Genomic DNA, 18,630 nt, shown 5'->3' on the forward strand with positions numbered 1-18,630 from the left:
CGGTCTTTAGTTTCAGATTTTCCACCACAGCAACCAGACTCCTTTGAGAAAAACAGTAGTTTTAGTTTGCAGACCATGAGAGCTGCTGGTGTACTCTGTTATTGTGTGACTTTGGTGAATCCAAATAATTTTTTTAAACACATACGTCACACATTAACAAACTAACTATCAAGGCGGCAGTAAACCAGTAACTCCTGTGTTCTGTGAGGTAAAATGACTCTTTGCCAATGGAGTTTGGTTGATTTGGAGAGAGAGATATCTGGCTTATTTAATGGTAGCTTCCCATCAAATAAAGGCTGTCTGATGGCAAGGTATAGCGGTGAAAATATTCTAAATATAGCACTTAAACTGACTGTTTCTTTTTTTAGGTGGGACGTTTTTTAAGAATCCATTGATCCTATCCACAGCAGCACATTGCTTAGCTTCTTTTCTAAACCAGAAGTCATCTTCTGCAGAAAATACACCGACTGTGGATAAATACCTACACAACCTATACAACCCTACTTCAAAAAGTCCTAACTATCCCTTTAAGCCTGAAGATTAATGCTAGCAGCATCTAATATTTAGGAATGTTAACCTTCTCCTGGTTGCTAAAGCCTCGACCAGCAAGGCATCCAGACAGAGATAAGACGGGGGATTAGAGAGAGGGCAACAGTGCAGAGTTGTGAAACCAAATGAGTCGACAAACACATTTCACATTGCAGGCAGCCAGAGTGAAGGAAGCCTTTTGCTTCGTCTTGGACATAAAACAACACAATCTCGTTTGGCTCATACTCCTGAAGTGCTAAGGGGTGAGTTCAACATTTTTGGGGAAACATGCGTTTTTGCTTCCTTGCTGAGAGTTAGTTGAGAGGATCAATACCACTCTTGTGTCTGTATGCAAGCAGCTGGTTAGCTTAGCTTAGCACAAAGACTGGAAACAGCTAGCATGGCTCTGTCCAAAGGTAGAAAACATATTTCTCAAAATGTCCAATTATTCCTTTAAGTGGACAGATAATGTGTCACATGATTCTGGCTGTCCCGTCCTCATAAGTCCTCTTCTGTCTTCACCTGAACCATGCTGGAGGTGCTGTCCTGTGCTTCCGACTGCGGCGTCTGGTTCTCATTGACAAGCCTGTTAAACTGCAAGTCGTTGTACTGGGAAAAGTCCTGAGGGTACAAGTCAAAGTTCTGGTTAAAGTTCAGATCCATGTTGGTGGAGTTGATGTTGGGCCCCTGCGCATAGCCAGAGGCAATGGAATGGATCATTGCACATAATTCATCATTGTCTAGCAGCTGGTCAAAGATGGCTGTCACGTCATTGCCATTGGTTGAGTCCGGGAGCTCGTTGTAACACATTTCCCATGAAGCGGCGACCCCAGGCTGGGCAGCACAGAGCTGCTCGTTTGGAGACATCATGGGTTGAGGCTGCGGGAAGTGGAACGGCTGCTCCGCTGCAGGTGTGCTCTCTGCTGCTGCGGGAGAGGAAGGAGATCGTGTTACAGAGAAAATTAACACCTGGTTGAAATATAATGACAGGTCAGTTATTAGGTAGACGGATTATCACATGTGATTCTTGCACTTTGAACTTTGATGTTATTTAAATCTAGTAGTTTGTGGTGCCGTTCGACTGACCCTTCTTAAGTCCTGTACTCTTTTTCTCTGGAACCTCAGTCAACTTTCTCATTTTCTGTTTCCTGTACTCATGCTGCATTCATGTGCTCCTCAGATGGTCCCATTTCCTGAGTCATTTCTTCCAACTTCCAACTGAGTTTTTTGGACATAATGTGAAAACAACATGAACACTGCTTCCTTAAACCACTGAAATATTGTTTACCTGACTTGTTATCAGGGTTAATGCTAATAAAAAACTTTTCTAACAAATTTAAGCCACTCTACATGAATAGAAACTAATGGATACAACTTAATACCATAGGACAAATTACATGTGAAAAAGAAATGTATACGGTATACGTGAATTAATAGTTATGAAGTTACCAAGGAAACGTTTATTTTCATCCACCATGTTTCTGCGTATACATCATCAGCAGACAATGAGTAGGCAAGTCCTAAAACAAAATTTTCTCGACCATCCAAGTTGTTGTCCAGTTATTCTGACACCACATGGATGGAGGATTAGATATGCTATGGCTAGGCTTGTACATGCTGAAAAGAAAACCACTTTTCAACAGTGATGTTGCTGGGGAGTCTATAAAAGTATATGTTGCATCTCAAGTTAGCTAATGTTAGGAAAATGCTAGCTAAGTACATAGCTATGATTGATGTAGATGAGCTAGCTAGTTAGCTAGCTTTCTGCTAATATTAGCTATTTAATGTAACTAGTTAGCTAACGATTGATTAGAATTAGTCAACTAGTTAGCTAGAATTTTGCTAACATTAGCTAACTTAAAATATTACTATATGTCATTTTCACAGGTGACCCTGCGACAACTTTTATCCAGCTTCAAAATGTTGTTTTCTTTTCAACATAGACAAGACTAGCACATATCTAACCACAGGAAACAGGAAAGAAAATGTTGACTGAGGTTCTGCAGGATACAGAATATGCTCTAACTGTTATTTTAAAGAATAAATAAAAAGAGCTGGGACTTAGGAACACATGTACACAAATGACCCTTTCTGTTGTTTTGTCCATCCCATATGATCATGTCTAGAAGGGAACCAAAAACTCCTGTGAGCTCTCTTGTTTCCTCATATGTATGTATATAATTTATTTAAATTTCACACTGACGCACATTTTAGTAAGTTGCAACAGAAATTTGGATTTTCATACAGAAACTGAATTAACTTTCCCCATCTTCAGCAAGAAACAGATTATTGAGGTTGTCTGCGTGTCTGTGTCGACTATGGTGACATCATCTACAGACACGCCTCTTTCTCCACTCTGAAACCACTAGATTCAGTTTAGCGCTCCACCTTAAGCTTTATTGCGTGTGACAGTTACTCTACACATCACTGCACCCTGTATGAAAAGATGAGGTGGACATCTTTAACAGTTAGACCTGACAGACATTGGTTTCTCTTCACTTCTAAAGCCTTAATTGGAAATTCACCATCATATATCACTTCCTCATCACACTGGTCCAATAGTCAAAGTCGCCCGTGCCAGTACTTACACTGGAAAAACTGCTTTTATACACCTCAACACTTAACAACACACATGAAAACTGAACACTCTTGTACCCGTAGGTCAATTTAAATCCATGATTATAAACTATTCTGTTCTTGCATGTAACTGTGTTCTGCTGTTGTCTGTTAATTGTATTAACTGTTCATTGTATTTGTTTTGTTTTCTTGTTGAATTTATTCTGTTCAAAATGTACTCTCGACATCATTGTAAATGAAGGCACTCCCTCCAGATTAAATGAAGGTTGAATGAATGAAGGATTTATACTACTTTATATTTATTTCACTGTGTTTATCTTAGTAGTATCTTATCTAATTTTATCATGACAAACATAATCATGCACAGTATTTCATTCAGTCAACTACAACATTCAGCTACTTCATTAATATTTCTGTATATTCCAGCAGCCCGTCTGGTCAGTTTTGGTAAATGTCATGTTATCATCAGCTTACTGTTCTCTGGTTACTCATAATCACGTGACATGTGATCATATGATGACGAGTAGGGAGAAGAGTCTAAAACCACATAGTCATCCTCATGTCTAATTTACTTAAAAAAAAAAAAAAAAAAAAAGTAGGTCAATGCATCTGTGTGCCAAGTAGTGGTTATTTATCAGAATATTACTTTTAATTTGCCGTGGTTCCCTCCATTTAGTATCCTCAGTGAGTGAGCAACACATAAAATCACAGGCGTAAATGATAAAATGAATGATGACTGAATCCCATTTGGCTGTTTCAGTTTCAGTGTCCTGGTATTTTGCATGATGGCTCACTGCGGCTCCATCATGGCTTACTAAGACACTTGAAACCAGGCAGACACTGTATGGATAACATGAATTTTGCCCAAAATTGGTTCATAGTCTGATTTCCCACAAAAGATCAGTTATAAACATGAGTAAGCTTGTTTAAATATTACCTATACTGCTGCGGATGCAGTCATCTTGTTTGATTAAACTTTATTGGAACTCTCAATGGACAAAACTGATCTGGGACTCTGTGATTACTTCAGTGTAGCTGATTAATTTATCTGTACAGTGTGAGGACAAATGTTGCAGGTCCTGGCAGATTAAAGCAAATAAAATCTGTCAAGCTTTAATATAACAGAATTTTTAATTTTATGAATGTTAATATTTGTGCTTTTCCTGCTATGACAAGTCAAAACGTCAGACTGCTTCTGTCACTGAATCAGTTTATTGTCTCACCGCCTCTACATACCAGAAAAAGGAAAAAAAAAAAAGAATTCATGAAAAAAGAAAGAAAAATGTCAAGGTTCAGGTCTCACCTGTCGCACAAGGTTTGTCTCTGACGCTGATGTCTGACTTGATCTTTCTCTTGCGCTTCACATCATATGGATCTGAAATGAGAACAGAAATACTTCAAATTAAAATTATCTACAAGTAAGCGTTAATTTCGCCCCGTTAAGCTGCCATCAGTAACCCCTCAGTACAGTCCTGACTGACCTGGGTCGTGCGGCAGGTACGTGAAGCTGACAGGCTCGCTCTCCATCTGGTCTGACAGCCGACGCAGGCTGACGCTGACTTCGACTTCCTCCGTGATGTCCTGGTCCTGGTAGGGCGGCGTCTTAAACACGATGGCGATCTGCCGGTGCACGTCTGTCTGGGCAAACTCCCCGTTCGCCTTCCAGGACCCTCGCCTGAAGATGATTTCTATGTCATCTGTGGATCAATGAGAACACACACAGCCATGTTAATCTGGAAAAATTAGAAAACTACCTCAGAATTAAGGATTATTTTTTATCATATCATATCATCTATTATCCTAACAAAGTATTGTGTGTGTCTTCCTTAGCTTCAAGTTGAATTCATGATATTTAACATCTATTTATGATGTTAATTTCTGTCTACAGGGTGAAGAAAATAAGAAACACTACAGAATCTCAGCAGTAAACAAGTCGAATTCTAGTTCTGCTGGATAACAAACACCGTTTTACATAAGGAAGCACAAGGTAGTTTACAGAGAAACCAAACAGCTGCTGCCTGAATTGCTGATTTATCAGTCGCAAATACTGCTAAAATCATGATGTAGCAGTTAAAAAATAACTCAAAGTATGAACAGTGTGCTAAATACAGGGAAAAAAAACATGTCAAAGGGGAAACTGTGGTCAAAAGATGATGCTCTTCAAGAACAAGTGATATTAAATTAGATATATGCTGTGGCTGTAAAAATAACATCTGAGATAAATCAAAAGTCAACAAAAACACCCACACAATAAGTCACAGGAGTACGCCTCTCTACATCAACAGTACATTGTTCAGCTGCTAATTAAATTTGTGGACATAGAGAGCGAGGGTCACAACATCATCATCCTCCTTCAAATGTCTCTAAATGTTTGGTCTGGTATATATCTGACCCAACAGAGGACGTTTTACTCACTTAAAGGGATAGTTCAGGTTATTTGAGGTGAGGTTGTGTGAGGTACTTATCCATAGTCAGTGGGTTACCTACAGTAGATGGGGGCTGGCCTCTGTGGAGTTAACCTCCCTCCCATGGTTTTCGTCATGCTGGGCTAGCTAACTGGCTAACCTCGCTATTTAGAAACGCCTGTGTGATTATCAAAATACTAACACTAATACACACTGTATACAAAGCAGTGAAACAGTAAAATATTAACAATATGAACAGATCAAACTCCCTCTTACCTTTCTGCACTTTGTCACACAGCATGTAGATTTCTGTCTTGCCAACACAGGAGCCTCTGTACAGGTTCAAACAGCTGATCTTCAGCTGCGATGTCGTCGTGGCCTCTGTGAGCAAAACAAAACAAAGCATACAACAACAACGTGTGAGAACCAGGAAACGCATTTGCATATTTTTAACGCATGGTTACACCGAGGGCAGGAGACGCAAGTTTGTCTCACTCTTGTCGTAGATGGGGTTGGACACCACCGGGCTGAGACAGTCCTTTCTGCCGTCGTCCCACTCGAGCTCACACTGAAAACACAGGCGGACAGCGTTCATGTCCATGTCTTCAATGCCCTTTGTGTCACCAGCTGAAAAGACAGAAAAGACAGGAGGAGTCATGATGGATTTTAACTGTATCATCTGCTATACTTTAGTGTAAGAAGATGATCATATTAATTGTGTGTCAGGATGCATCTTACTTTGAAAGGGGTCGATATTTTGGTTTCTTCTCTTCTGAAGTGAAACATCCAGCTCTTTCCTCCTCACACACTGAATACCAAGGTTAGCAAAGCTGCAAGTCCACAAAAACAAATTTTGTCAGGCCATGTTGTGTGTTCAGTGGTGGAATATAGAAAGGATTAATGGGCAAAATGCAAAAGTATGACATATTATGATTTCAAGTATCTATGGAAAAGAAAGTTTTGGTTTGTCAGAAGAGATAAATAAGCGATGTATGCGCACCTGTGACGTCGGTTGCTGTGAGGATTAAAAGAGACCACGCAGATTCCCGAACCGGTCGGGCAGTCTTTACCCACAAGGCAGTGGGGGTGAGGCCGGTGTGGGAGGTCTTTGGTCACCAGGGAGGCGGTGACTGTGACTCTCTTTATGTGGTCAATGGGACCTTGAATCTGAAAAACAGAACAGGACAGAAAAATGAAAGACAGAAGTAGGACGATGACAGAAAAATACAGTTGACACACAGTCTCATATGCATAATTAATATGCAACGTCCTGTTAAGAGAGAGTGGAATTAAAGCTTGCTGAGAAACATTTCAGGTCACAGTTGTAGTTTGCTTAGATTTAGGCACCAAAACTACTCGGTTATTTTCAGGAGGAAATCATGGGTTTGACCCATCCAACCACCCCAACCTGCTCCCTGTGTGGACCTTCTTGCTCTTTATACTACATTCATTCAAGACTGTTTGGGAAAAATGGAAAATAAATCTATAGATTATATTTCACAGACAGCGATAAGGGACTCAATATACACATACACACAAAAACATGGCAGGCTAAGTGATTTTTTGGTATTCTGAAAGTGTTGCAACATGGTGATGTTGGGAGCTGTCAAACTTTTTATGAACTAATAAATATTAAAATATGCAGCAGAGGCTCCTCGAGGAAGAGCAACAAGTTGATGCCATTCACACTTGCTGCCAATCCAAACCTTTTTTTTGTTCTTCATGCTGTATTTGTGAATATATTTAGCATATTAAATGTTCATTTTTCTGCATTTGACAGCCCTCGCCTCTCCTTTTTCCTCTCTGTAATGTCACTGACCCTTTGGGAAGCCTTCTTCACCTGTTTCCAATGGATAAGAATAATATTTGAGAAAACTGGGTAAGCAATTCTGTATCTTCTTTTAAATCACTCCTCGAAACTTACTTTTATAAGAATGCTTTTTTAAAAGTAAATATGTTGTATGCTGTCTAAGTTTTAGCCCTCTTTTATAATTAAAAATTATTACTTTACCATTTTTGGCACATTCTGTTTAATTGGGTCCATATTATTATGTTTTTTGTTGTTATTACTTGGCCTATGTGTACTATGCTATATAAGTGCTACACAAATTATTATACTATTATTATTATTATTATTATTATTATTATTATTATTATTATTATTATTATTATTATCATCATTATCATCATCATCATCATCATCATTATTATTATTATTATTATTATTTCCTGAGGATTAAAAAAAAATCTGACCACCAGTGCCCATGGTACCAATTTCATCAGTAAGAATGAAAGATGGACAAAAAGCAAACATGGCAAAAAAGCAATCCAGCCATGTTAATCTGAATATTAAGCACAAAATGCAGAGCTGCTTAGAATTGTATTTATTTATTCCTGTATTTGTAACTACGTCTGTTCTACACCAATTATTTCACTATTTCTGTGTTTATCACTATTAGTTTTTGTCAATTTTCATTTACAGCTAGGCCGGGATCAGGAATAGTTTGGGGGTTCTGTCTCTCCTCATCTGCTACTCCAAATATTAAAAATGTTTTTCGGTATATGCTTATTGTATGTATGTATATTGTATTTAATATCTATTTACTTTGTAAACAGATGCAAGTGAATGTAGTCCATGTTTTAGATTGGTGCGGTGGATGGGTAACTCACTGCATAGTAAAAAAAAAAAAAAAACAAAGATTATTTTTGGGGCTTTTGCCTTTATTTGTATAGTGACAGCTGAGGATATGACAGGAAGGGGGACAGAGAAAGGGGGAATGACGTGCAACAAATGGGCCACAGGCAGGAATCAAACCAGCGACCGCTGCAGAAGACCAACAGCCTCAGTATATGAAGTTAAAATATTACTCTGAGTACATACTTGCTGTATGTTAGCCTTATAAATATTTCCAAATAAAAAAAAAAAAACATAAAAATTAAAAAAATGACAAAGACATCAATCCCCTCGCAGCTCAAGTTTCATCCTTGCTGCGTGATGGTGTTTGTATAAGAGGTGAAGATGACGTGTGGGAGTGTTTGTTAGCATGCAGGCAGGGGATAAACCGCCTGTCTTGACCACACTCAAGTTGGGATTTGTGGGGACTTTCTAATTGACTCTAACAACCCACATCCTCCTAGCTCCACCCGTCTTCACTGGGGGTTCAAGTCTACACACCAAAGAAAGTCAACTGTGGTTAAAACCTCTCCAACTGCCTCTGAGAGTGAGTAAACCCCCTTGAAGGTGCAAAACAAAGCACAAATCTAAGTGTGTGTACCTCTATGGCAGGTTGAGTCTTGTTGGTTTCAGTGCTGGATGTCCCCAGGATGCTTCCGGCCGAGCGTCCCTCACACTCATAGCGAAACCTCATGCCTCTCTCCTTGGGCTCCTCCACCACCACCAGTTTGGGCTTCTGCAGAATCCGCTCCAGCATATCGGTCTCGCCTCCCCGCGTCTGAGAGGAGACGCCGCCGGAGCTCTTGGAGGCCAGCAGACACGAGGAGCCTCGACTGCGGCGAGAGGAACCGGCTGGAGAAGTGGCTCCCCGAGAAGGATGAGCCATCTCTCTGGGAGACTGCTGCAGAGGCTGAGGGAAGTTGAGGGTCGGCTGTGGTGGAGAAAAAATACGACAACCTTATTAACCAGCAAAGTCCCACTGAGGTTTGCTTCAAAAGATAAACTCTTCTGTTAGCAAGAAACAGAAACATGATGTTGCTTAAGAGAAATATCAAGCCAAATACAAGGTATCATCACCATTTATTATCATTACTCAACACAGGGTTGCACAACAAAACGAGAGATATTTGTAACTTTGTAAAGCAACTTCTATTGTCTTTTCTTGAGCGGTAGCAATGTCCACAATATCGACAGACAGCAGCGGTGCGGACTTGAGCCGAGCCAGACTCCATTCACTAATTCAATTACTTCAGACTTGACGAAATCAAAAAGGACCAATGACTCCTTGGAGACTTTACTTGGACGCAGGGCTTTCGAAAATACTTTCCCCCAAACTCAAAGATCAAAAAGTCTGTTACTTAAAAAGTGTCGCTCCATGAATCAATTCATTTACCATCATTTCCTGAATCAACTCATGCTATCACTTTTCATTCTCACCAAGCCGACAGATCCGCTTTCTATGAAACAGCAGCATTCAATCAAGTTGCAGGAGAGAACCATGAAGACGTAATGTGATGTTACATATAAATGTTTATTGATGATGCCATTGATCTTACTATTTTATAAATAGCATCTACATGATTCCTACTGTTTGCCATTATTAACCCATAAAGCACCTTGTAAACACCTTGTATTATTATTATCATCATTGTTATTATTATTATTATTACTGAGCTCCAGTTGGAAAAAAAATATTTAAAAAATAATTTCATTTTAAACCCACATGTTTTGCCTACTGCAATTAGTTTTTTTTTCCATTGACCATCGCATAGTTTTTGTATATGAATTAGATATGGAACCACAACAATTTCCAACTGTGTTTGACATTTTAGGTTGCACAAAGAATAGTACATCTTTATTGTTAAAATGACATTGCATTTGATGATAGTGCATTATGACTTGCTTAGGACTCGAAACTCAAAGTTTAGGACTTGGGACTTGACAAACGACTTGGTCCCACCTCTTGTTAGACAGTGGTGTAAATTTTAATTATGAGCTACTTAATATTTATACGGCACTACATTTATCTAACAGCTATAGCCACTAGTTACTTTCCATATTAATTTCATATAACCTTATAAAACCCATTATTCAAAATTCAAAGTCTTTTTGTCTTGTGACCCCAGAAGAAACCCGTGTCTTGTTGGGGTCTCTTGTCATAATTCAGGTGTCTACGGGTTATTAGCAGTTTCACCAAAGATGGATGTCCCCTCTAACTATACCTTTGAGGCCCAAACAAGTAAAATGATCCGAAAATTTCACTAAAAAGATAGAAACAGATAATTTCAACTCCCCCTCCCTGTTGTTTCCAAGTCACAGAGTCAACACCTGTCCTGTACACACCAGACAAATGACCAACACCTTTTTGGAAATACGAAAGAAGAAATAAGCATATTCACCAAAGAGGTAAATTTAAAGCTACTGTAATGATGTGCAATATGTTAGTCTGGCTAACATTTATCTACTGCTTCGCACAAACAAGAAACTACAACAGGTGCTAATGTCGGGGGACAGAGGAGGAATAACGTCAGAAGAAAACATCAGGAGAAGAAAGTGCTTGTTCATTAATTAAGTTTATAATGGAGACATAATTTTCCAAGGAAAAATCGAGCCTGGTGGCAAACAAATGAAAACGAGGCTTATAAGGAAGCACTCTAAACATGGCTGGTGTCTTGAGCCAATACACTGTACAATCAATATTTACTTTATAACAAAAACCTAAAGCAAACAAGCTTATTTCCAGTTTAATCATCTCATGCCCCTTCAGATTTATCCTGGGCCTGGAAACCCCTAGACTGAAATACCAGACTGTATATAAAGTACTTCAGACTAGCCTGACCTAACTTGACCTGCAACAACAATAAAATACTACTTACACATTAATAAATCAGAACTTACAACCTAATACAACCTTTTGTTATTGATATTATTACTTAAGTCAAAGATATGGATACTTCTAGTGTCTATATGGTTCCCCATAGCATGAGAACAGGTTGTCAAAAGTATAGAAGCTATAAGAAAAAATGATGTACGTGTTCATTCAAGACTTCAATTCAGTTGAGTTTTGATTGTCGTGCCTGAAATTTGGCTTACAGCGCAAAAAAAAAAAAAAAAAAAATTCACAGACTTTTACTGATAATACTCGCCATGATTTGGTGCAAAAAATAAGATTCAAAAGTTATTTTATTTTACTTTTTTTTTGCAGTATTAACCTATTGAACTGTTTCCTGAGTTATTGCATTTGGCAACACTTTCATTAAATTAAGTAAAGTGGTGGTCAGTTTACCCTGTCAGCTGTTTATGTAATGTATAAAAATATCAATACCAGAACGGTTTTCAGAACTCATCGATATTTTGGTACTGACCAATCGGGAACCGGTACTGCTTTAATATCAGTTTTCAATAATCCAAAAATCCTATTTTTCATGCCTATGACTTTTTTCTTTTTGTCACAGTATCAGAAGAGTTATCTAGTATTGTATCTTTATACTAGTATTGCATTAAAGTTTAAAATTCTGCTATCCTACAAATAGAATACAACATCAACATACAGCAATAATAATAACAACAATAATAAACAGTCACAGACATGTTTTTAAAGTGTGAAACAGAACCAGATGTCTGTCGTCCATTACAGCAGAAGTAGATGAAGCATCCTGCATCAGACTGCATCAGTCAAACTGAGTCACTGCATGATTTCTCTTCATACATGTGCTTTCTATCAGCGCACAAAGTTAACCATGTGCTCATTTGACTCCTCCTCTTGCAGCCTAATGTCTTTTATTTTTTGCATTAAACCACAGACCACCGAGCTCTTTCCGTTCCCACTCAGACTTGTTGTTGAATAACTCCATTTCTGTGCTGCTTTTACTTTCTCTATCCACAACACGCTGTCTTCTCTCGTCAAATTCTGACCAGTAAGGCCTCTGACTGGCTTCCCATGTGATGTAAAACAAAGACAAAGCATCACAAACAAAACATATAAACCTCACGAACCTCACTCAAGTTATAGTCTGAAGTTTAACGAGAAATGAATCATCAAACCTGCAGGGAACAAAGACGTAAAGGAGTTGACCCCTCTGTCTGTCGCCTGTGTAACGGTTAATCAGACTCGGGGCGCATTAAGGCGTTGCTGCAGATATCTGGGTGATGCGTCTGCATGAGATCATGTTTCACAATATCCTGTCGAGCCACAGATGTCGCGTTAGCCTCCAAACCCCAGGGCTAAACAAAAGCCTGGCGGATTCAGCCAGCGAGCAGGAAACAGGAAGTCAGCTCAACCTGACGTGGAGGATCCACCAATTGGAGGAGTGGCATGAGGTGAAGAATGTGACCTTCCACCCGCCTGTAGGGTTTGGCTTGTAAACAGAAAGGCCGGCAAACTGAAAGTAGGAGTCAGATTACACTCCTCCTTCCTCTCTCGCAGCCTCCTCTCACAGGAAAGCATGCTGAGGAGGTGTGTCAGCCTCCATCACAGGCCACAAAGACTCAATGTGCAATGTGTATTCACACACAAAAATCCCCACATTTAGCAATCTCACACGCACGTTATTTGCTAATAACAAGTTTCAGCTACTTTCTTGTGCTCTGCTTTATGACCTGTCTGTGCAGGCTGCAGCATCACTACACAGTCTAATCAGATTACAGCACTTCTGATCTCCCCGCTGTCTGTAAACCACGTGCTTTATGGGAAGAGCTCGACCTGCCTGGCTGACTAACTACTACTCTGTACAACAATAAAACAGCCAGCCGTCTGCAGGCTACACACACTGCAGTTTATTCAACCAATGTTTAGTCCTCACTAAAGCTGCACAGTCGCCTCCTTTTACAGCAAAACAGAGGAGAAGTATGACTGAAGCTTTCTTTGTCAAGTCTTTATTATTTCAATTAATTCTCTAAAAATGTTAAAAAAAATAGTGAAAAATGTTCATTACAAATTTCAAGAGCCCAAAGTGACGTCTTCAAATTGCTTCTTGTGTCCAACCAACAGTCAAAAACCCAAAGACTCTTCATTCATGATCATAAATGACAAAGAAAAGCATCAGATTCTTTCATTTAAGAAGCTGGAACCAGTCGATGTTTGACATTTTTGCTTGAAAAATTACTGAAATGATTATCAAACTAGTTGGCACCTAATCTTCTTTTGATCAATTAATCGTCGATCATTGCAGCTCTGATTAAGATGCTTTCAATAACAACATGGATGCAATATGGACAAATTAACTGACTGTGTAACACTGATATATAAACATTTATCTGTGACTGCATGGATCAATGTTTGTGTACTTCATCCTTATAGTCTAGAGCTGCAACAAACAATTATTTTCATTATTTTCATTATCTGCTGATTTTTTTGATTCATTGTTGAGTAAATAAAATGTCAGAAAATCGTGACAAATTCCCACAGACCAAGGGCAAAGTCTTTAAAATGGTTTGTCTGACTGAATGTTCAGTCTGACCAACAGTCCAAAACCCTAAAATATTAACTTAACAATGACCCAGAACTGAAAAAGCTGCAGAATTGTCATTTTTGTTTGGTAATTAACATAAACAGTTAAATCACCAAACTAGACTTATTGGTTAATGGGCTATTTCTTTTCAGTTAGATGATTTAACGTGGGGTTTCATGAGGTATTTATCAGTGTACTGCCTACCACAGGTGGAGGTGTGTTGTGCAAGGTTAATTTACTGTTTTTGCAAAAGGAGTCTTGTGGCTTTGGTTAGAGTAAAATTTGGCTTATGTAATGGTGGTTTCCAGTCAAAAAAAAAAAAAGGCTGTCTGATGGCGAGATAAAGCAGTGAAAATATTCTATAACTATAATGTGCATTTAAACTGATATTGATTTTTCAAGGTGGAGCTTTTTTGTTTTTCAGCACATAATCATTAAGAAAGTCCTCTATTGTAGGTTATGAAATTTTATCTGTGTTTGTCATAACTTGCTGCCACCCCACGGTGGCTTTCTTTGAAATCACAACCCACAACTGACAGAAACAACTTCATGCTCGCCATCTGGGTGTTGCCAACAGTCATGCTAGGAAGCAGCTCTCGGTGGCAACAATCAGACAAAGTAAAACAACACAGATGACTACACTGTGAGGGCACACCCGGTTATCTTCTCTTTGATCCCGCTCACCTGACATCTGGTGCCTCTCGCCAACAGCACGGGCCGTGGTGGCGGTGAGGAGCTCTGCTGGAGCATCCCGTGGTTCTCGAGGAGGTCAACAGGAGGGCGAGGAGGTCCAGGGAGGGGGACAACTGGCTGGCCACTGTCTGCCGTGATAATTTCATTGATAAGATCTATTAAAAAATGTTGATGACAAACAGAGCGTGTCTCAGATGGCAAACCAGTGCTGAAGCAATGTAACTGAAATGGTGAAAAACTCATATTTTAATTAAAACTTCTATATCAGAACACCTGAAAGTGCATTTTCATGTTAATAAAATGACAAATTACCAGAAATATAGAATATGTTGTGCAAAAAAGGTTAGTTAGTTAGTTGGTTGATTTCATAGTTTAGTGTTGTCACGGTCGTCTCACCAGTCAAACTAACTCAAATGCTGTTGCCATGGTTACCAACAGTGAAGGATACTGACTGATTTACACACCTGTGGTTGAGTTATACTCGTCTGACACTTACCAACCAAACAGAAACTACAGTTTCCGGCAGCCACGGTGCATAAAATGTCAACAAAGCGGTTGCAAAACATGTAATAATATTATGGCAGAAACAATTAATCCGTTAGGCGATCGACATAAAATTAATCTGCAAGATTTTTTATAAGTGAGCAATCATTTAAGTAGTTTTAAAAAAGAGAATGTTCCGGCTTCTCAAATGTGAATATTTGTTGGTTTTCTTTATTCCTCTACACAGAGCCCCACTAATATTATCAGGCCCACAGTGGACTATCACAACTATATTGATGTTTACTGGTTCTGGCATGAATGTTGTCCGCACCAAAATGAAAACTTTTTTTCTAACAGAACATAATGCACATTTTTTTATTTGTTAGCTTTATAGGCAGCATTTTATGTATATATTCATAGTTATTTATAATTATTAAAACTTCTGGTGAAAGTCTACTCTGTCAGTGCTCTGTATATTATTATTATGACACTTGAGTTTGTTAAACTGTAAAACATCCTGCCTTCATTAAATATGTTTTTCACAAGGGTTAAACCCTTTAGAGGGATCATTGCTGAGATTGAGATTACAAGTGAGACCTGAGTACAGAATAAAAAGTAGGGTAAAATTATAGCAAAGCACATTGGATATATAAAAAGACAGCCCCTACTTCTACAGTAAACTCTGAATGTTTTAGCAACATACAATATACAAGTTTTTTTGGCATTTTTCATAATTTTCTAACATTTTCTCTAATTTTATTATTCATAGACAATAACTCAAGAAAATAATAGGAAATCAATAAAAAATGAAAATAAGGTGCAACCTTAAACGCAATAAATATACTGACATTAATACATAGAAGGCCTAATAAAGTTTGAGTGGGGCTGCAACTGATTGTTTTCACTGATGGATCAGTTGATTATTTTTTTCAGTTATTTTATTAGCTGTTTGGTCTATAAAATGTCAGAAAAAAGTGTTGATCAGTGTCTCCCATGGCCCAAACATTTTGTTTAGCCCACAACTCAAAGACATTCAGTTTACTGTCATAGAGGAGTAAAGAAACCCGAAAATATTCACACTTGAGAAGCTGAAATTTGACTTTGATTTTGAAATGTTTGGCTTTGCACCTCGGCGCCACCGAGCTAACCAGAGAGCATGTGAGAAACTGAGCAACACAAGAAGAGGAAGCAGAAATACTAATTTTAATTCTGCTTCTGCATGAGGGCTCCTCGGGCCACATGCATGAGAGAAACAGTTATGTCTCTTTGGCAAAAAAAGGTACAAGCGCAAAGAAAAGTCCACACTCACCAAACTCTATCTGTCCTCGTTCTGCAGGAGACAAAGAGACAGAGAGCAAAGTGTCGGTGAACACACAGTAATGGAAATGCAGCTGAGGAGTGATTTTAAGTGTTAAAGCTGCACAGAGCAGCAGTAAAGCAGTACAAGCCGGGCAGCACAGCTCATACCCCGGGAAAGGGTGTTGGCCCTCTGCTCTGACAAATCACATGCCTGGAGATGATGTCAGCTCTCACACACACACACAAACACACCCTCTCACACACACAAACATGAAAATTAACCATTAAAACTTACCAGAGGTACCGTTGAAAACGTCCATGTCTTTCATCGCAGTGTGAGGAGTCTTTAAACACCATTAAAACTCCGCCGTCGTGTCCTTGAACTCTTTCCAACCCGGATATTTCCCGGGACTGGGTCTTCACTTTAAGCTCAAAACGCGTCGCTCTGGTTATAAAAACAGCTCAGGGGAACGTCTCGTCGGGATATGAACCAACTCTGGCCGCTGACGAGGTGTCAAACCGATGTAAAGCCATGTGAGGAATGATTTCTGTTGAGTAGTTTGGATCAGTTTTGTGTTTCCGTAGAGCTTCGCTCTGATTGGCTGCTGCAGCCCGTGGAAATCCCCTCAGAGTCACGTCACCTCCCAGGACGGGAAACCCCCCCCCCGGGACAGCAGGTACCGCTTTAAACTCAATATAAAGTCTCACTGATTTGAATATGCATCACCTTCAGCTAAAGACACCACCGTGACCCAAAAAGGATAACTTTCCCCCCCAATTATGTCATCTGTTTTGTTCTTTCTACCCCACCTAATTATATACGCAAAATCATGTATTTAAATGAGGCTCCATCCAAGCTCGCACACACTAACGCCACTTATTTACAAGCCAAATCTGATCCAGTCAAAGCCACCTATTCCCACTTGGAAAAAAACAGACCTAAGTTTGGAAATGTGTATCCTAGCTGCAGGTTCCCTTGGTTGCATCATGCCACCATCCTGCTGCAGCTCCTGTTTCCTCCAAACTGAGGCGGAGGTGGGAAATCTTTGATTTCATCTTCAATACTAGGAGCCGTCAAACTGCACCAATAACCTCTTTGCACGTTTTTGTAACTGCTCTTAGAAAAGAGTGACGTATTGCAATCCTTTTTTTTTTTTTTTTTACCATCGCCTCATAACTTGAGCAAAAAGCCAAAGTAGGCTTTTTTTTTGCTCAAGTTATGAGGCGCAACGATGACGCCTGCTGGTCAGACAGAGGAGGACAGGCGATTTAAAGGAAACGAAAAGCGAAAGTTGAGTCGTTTAGAGGAAGCTGTGACTCAAGATTTAAAGAAAGAAGAAAACAGATAACCGTTGAGCTGCAGCGGTGTTGCAGATAAGAAAGCTGCAAGCGTGAGAAAAAAAAAATGTCTATAGATGTTCTAAACTTTTACAAAAATCAGTCTGGAGTTGGTCACTGTCTGGATGAATCTTCAAGAGAATCAAATCAGTGTTTCACAACCAGGGAGATGATTCATATGATAGAAAAAACAATTCTGCAACAGATTTCAACGGTCTTGTGAAATTCAGGACAGTTTTACCATTTTAGGGCTTAAGAAGCTACAGTCACACGTGTCTCTTGATTCAGCTCATGCTCACACCCAGGCTGCATGTCCTGAGGATGAAGAGTGGTTGGGAACCAGTGGGTTCAGGGTTAAACACAGCATCAGGTCTGGGTTCAAGGCACTGCAGTGTTTGATGAAGGCAAGTGGAACTATCTTAAATATCTATTCTTTGCCCCTCTGCATAGATCCTCCATATTAGCAATGTAAAAAAAAAAAAAAAAAAAAATGGATAGACTTGGGTAACACAGTGTTATGTGATTATCTATCAATTCTCAAAAACACTATAGAATTTAATTAGTTAATAGTTTACATGCTATGATTCATGGCAGTGTTATGATCTGTCTTCAGCCATTTGACTCTTCCACTTTTAATATAACAATGCAAACTGAGACAGGAAGTAAACTTATTTATCCTTTGCTCAGATTGCACAAAATGTGGTGATATGTTGAACGCTTCAAGGACTGTGATTAATACAACTGCAGATCCCACTACTTCTTTATACTATGACAGTTTTCCTATATTTAGTTTTAAAAAATTATTGCCTTGTTTTAAAGCGATAGTTCACCCAAAAATTAAATTTAAAATTTGAATGTTGCAGCTTACAGACACTTGGATTACACCACATGAGCAGTAAGGAGACATTTTGTGCATGTTATTTTTTTACATTTTAAAACTGGTCACCATTTACTTCAATTGTACTGGATTTGGCTGCAACACTGTTTTCCACTGAAGCTCCCAAGAGTGTTTCGTGAACTGAAGATCTTCACCCATCCTCACATCAGCACAGAGGTGAGTAGATACTGAGTGAAATTTCATTTTTGGGTGAACTATTGCTTTAAGTATTGCAATACATTTAATCTTAACTCCTATATCATAATATTGTATCGCCAGATTTTTGCCACAGACCTGTTATGTATA

The 18,630-nt window shown here is 39.0% G+C and overlaps 1 protein-coding gene across 3 annotated transcripts; it reads right to left on the reverse strand.

The window, feature by feature from the left end:
* Positions 1–539: 539 nt before the first annotated feature.
* relb (RELB proto-oncogene, NF-kB subunit) lies at positions 540–16,674 on the reverse strand. Of its 3 annotated transcripts, none has more exons than XM_084717735.1 (11): positions 16,405–16,674; positions 16,120–16,140; positions 14,319–14,482; positions 8,786–9,115; positions 6,511–6,677; positions 6,249–6,340; positions 6,006–6,137; positions 5,787–5,891; positions 4,587–4,802; positions 4,409–4,480; positions 540–1,454 (listed from the first exon to the last, which is right to left on the reverse strand). In XM_084717735.1, the coding sequence occupies exons 1-11, from the start codon at positions 16,436–16,438 to the stop codon at positions 1,027–1,029; spliced, it is 1,761 nt and encodes a 586-aa protein (XP_084573861.1). In that variant the 5' UTR covers positions 16,439–16,674; the 3' UTR covers positions 540–1,026. The 3 variants fall into 3 exon arrangements, with proteins under 3 accessions (XP_084573861.1, XP_084573860.1, XP_084573862.1); XM_084717734.1 differs by having other exon boundaries at positions 540–1,451; positions 16,405–16,466; XM_084717736.1 differs by lacking the exon at positions 16,120–16,140.
* Positions 16,675–18,630: the final 1,956 nt, after the last annotated feature.

Source organism: Lutjanus erythropterus, chromosome 4 (assembly GCF_056507025.1).
Source record: "Lutjanus erythropterus isolate fLutEry1 chromosome 4, fLutEry1.hap2, whole genome shotgun sequence".
In the NCBI taxonomy this organism is placed as follows: domain Eukaryota; kingdom Metazoa; phylum Chordata; class Actinopteri; order Lutjaniformes; family Lutjanidae; genus Lutjanus; species Lutjanus erythropterus.

Excerpts from the sequence above, each read along its gene's own strand:
- relb (XM_084717735.1), bottom strand. The coding sequence starts at position 16,438 with ATGAAAGACATGGACGTTTTCAACGGTACCTCTG. Across the intron at positions 6,138-6,248 it reads AAATATCGACCCCTTTCAAA|CTGGTGACACAAAGGGCATT; the intron begins GTAAGATGCATC and ends CTGTCTTTTCAG. Across the intron at positions 4,481-4,586 it reads GTACCTGCCGCACGACCCAG|ATCCATATGATGTGAAGCGC; the intron begins GTCAGTCAGGAC and ends TTCTCATTTCAG.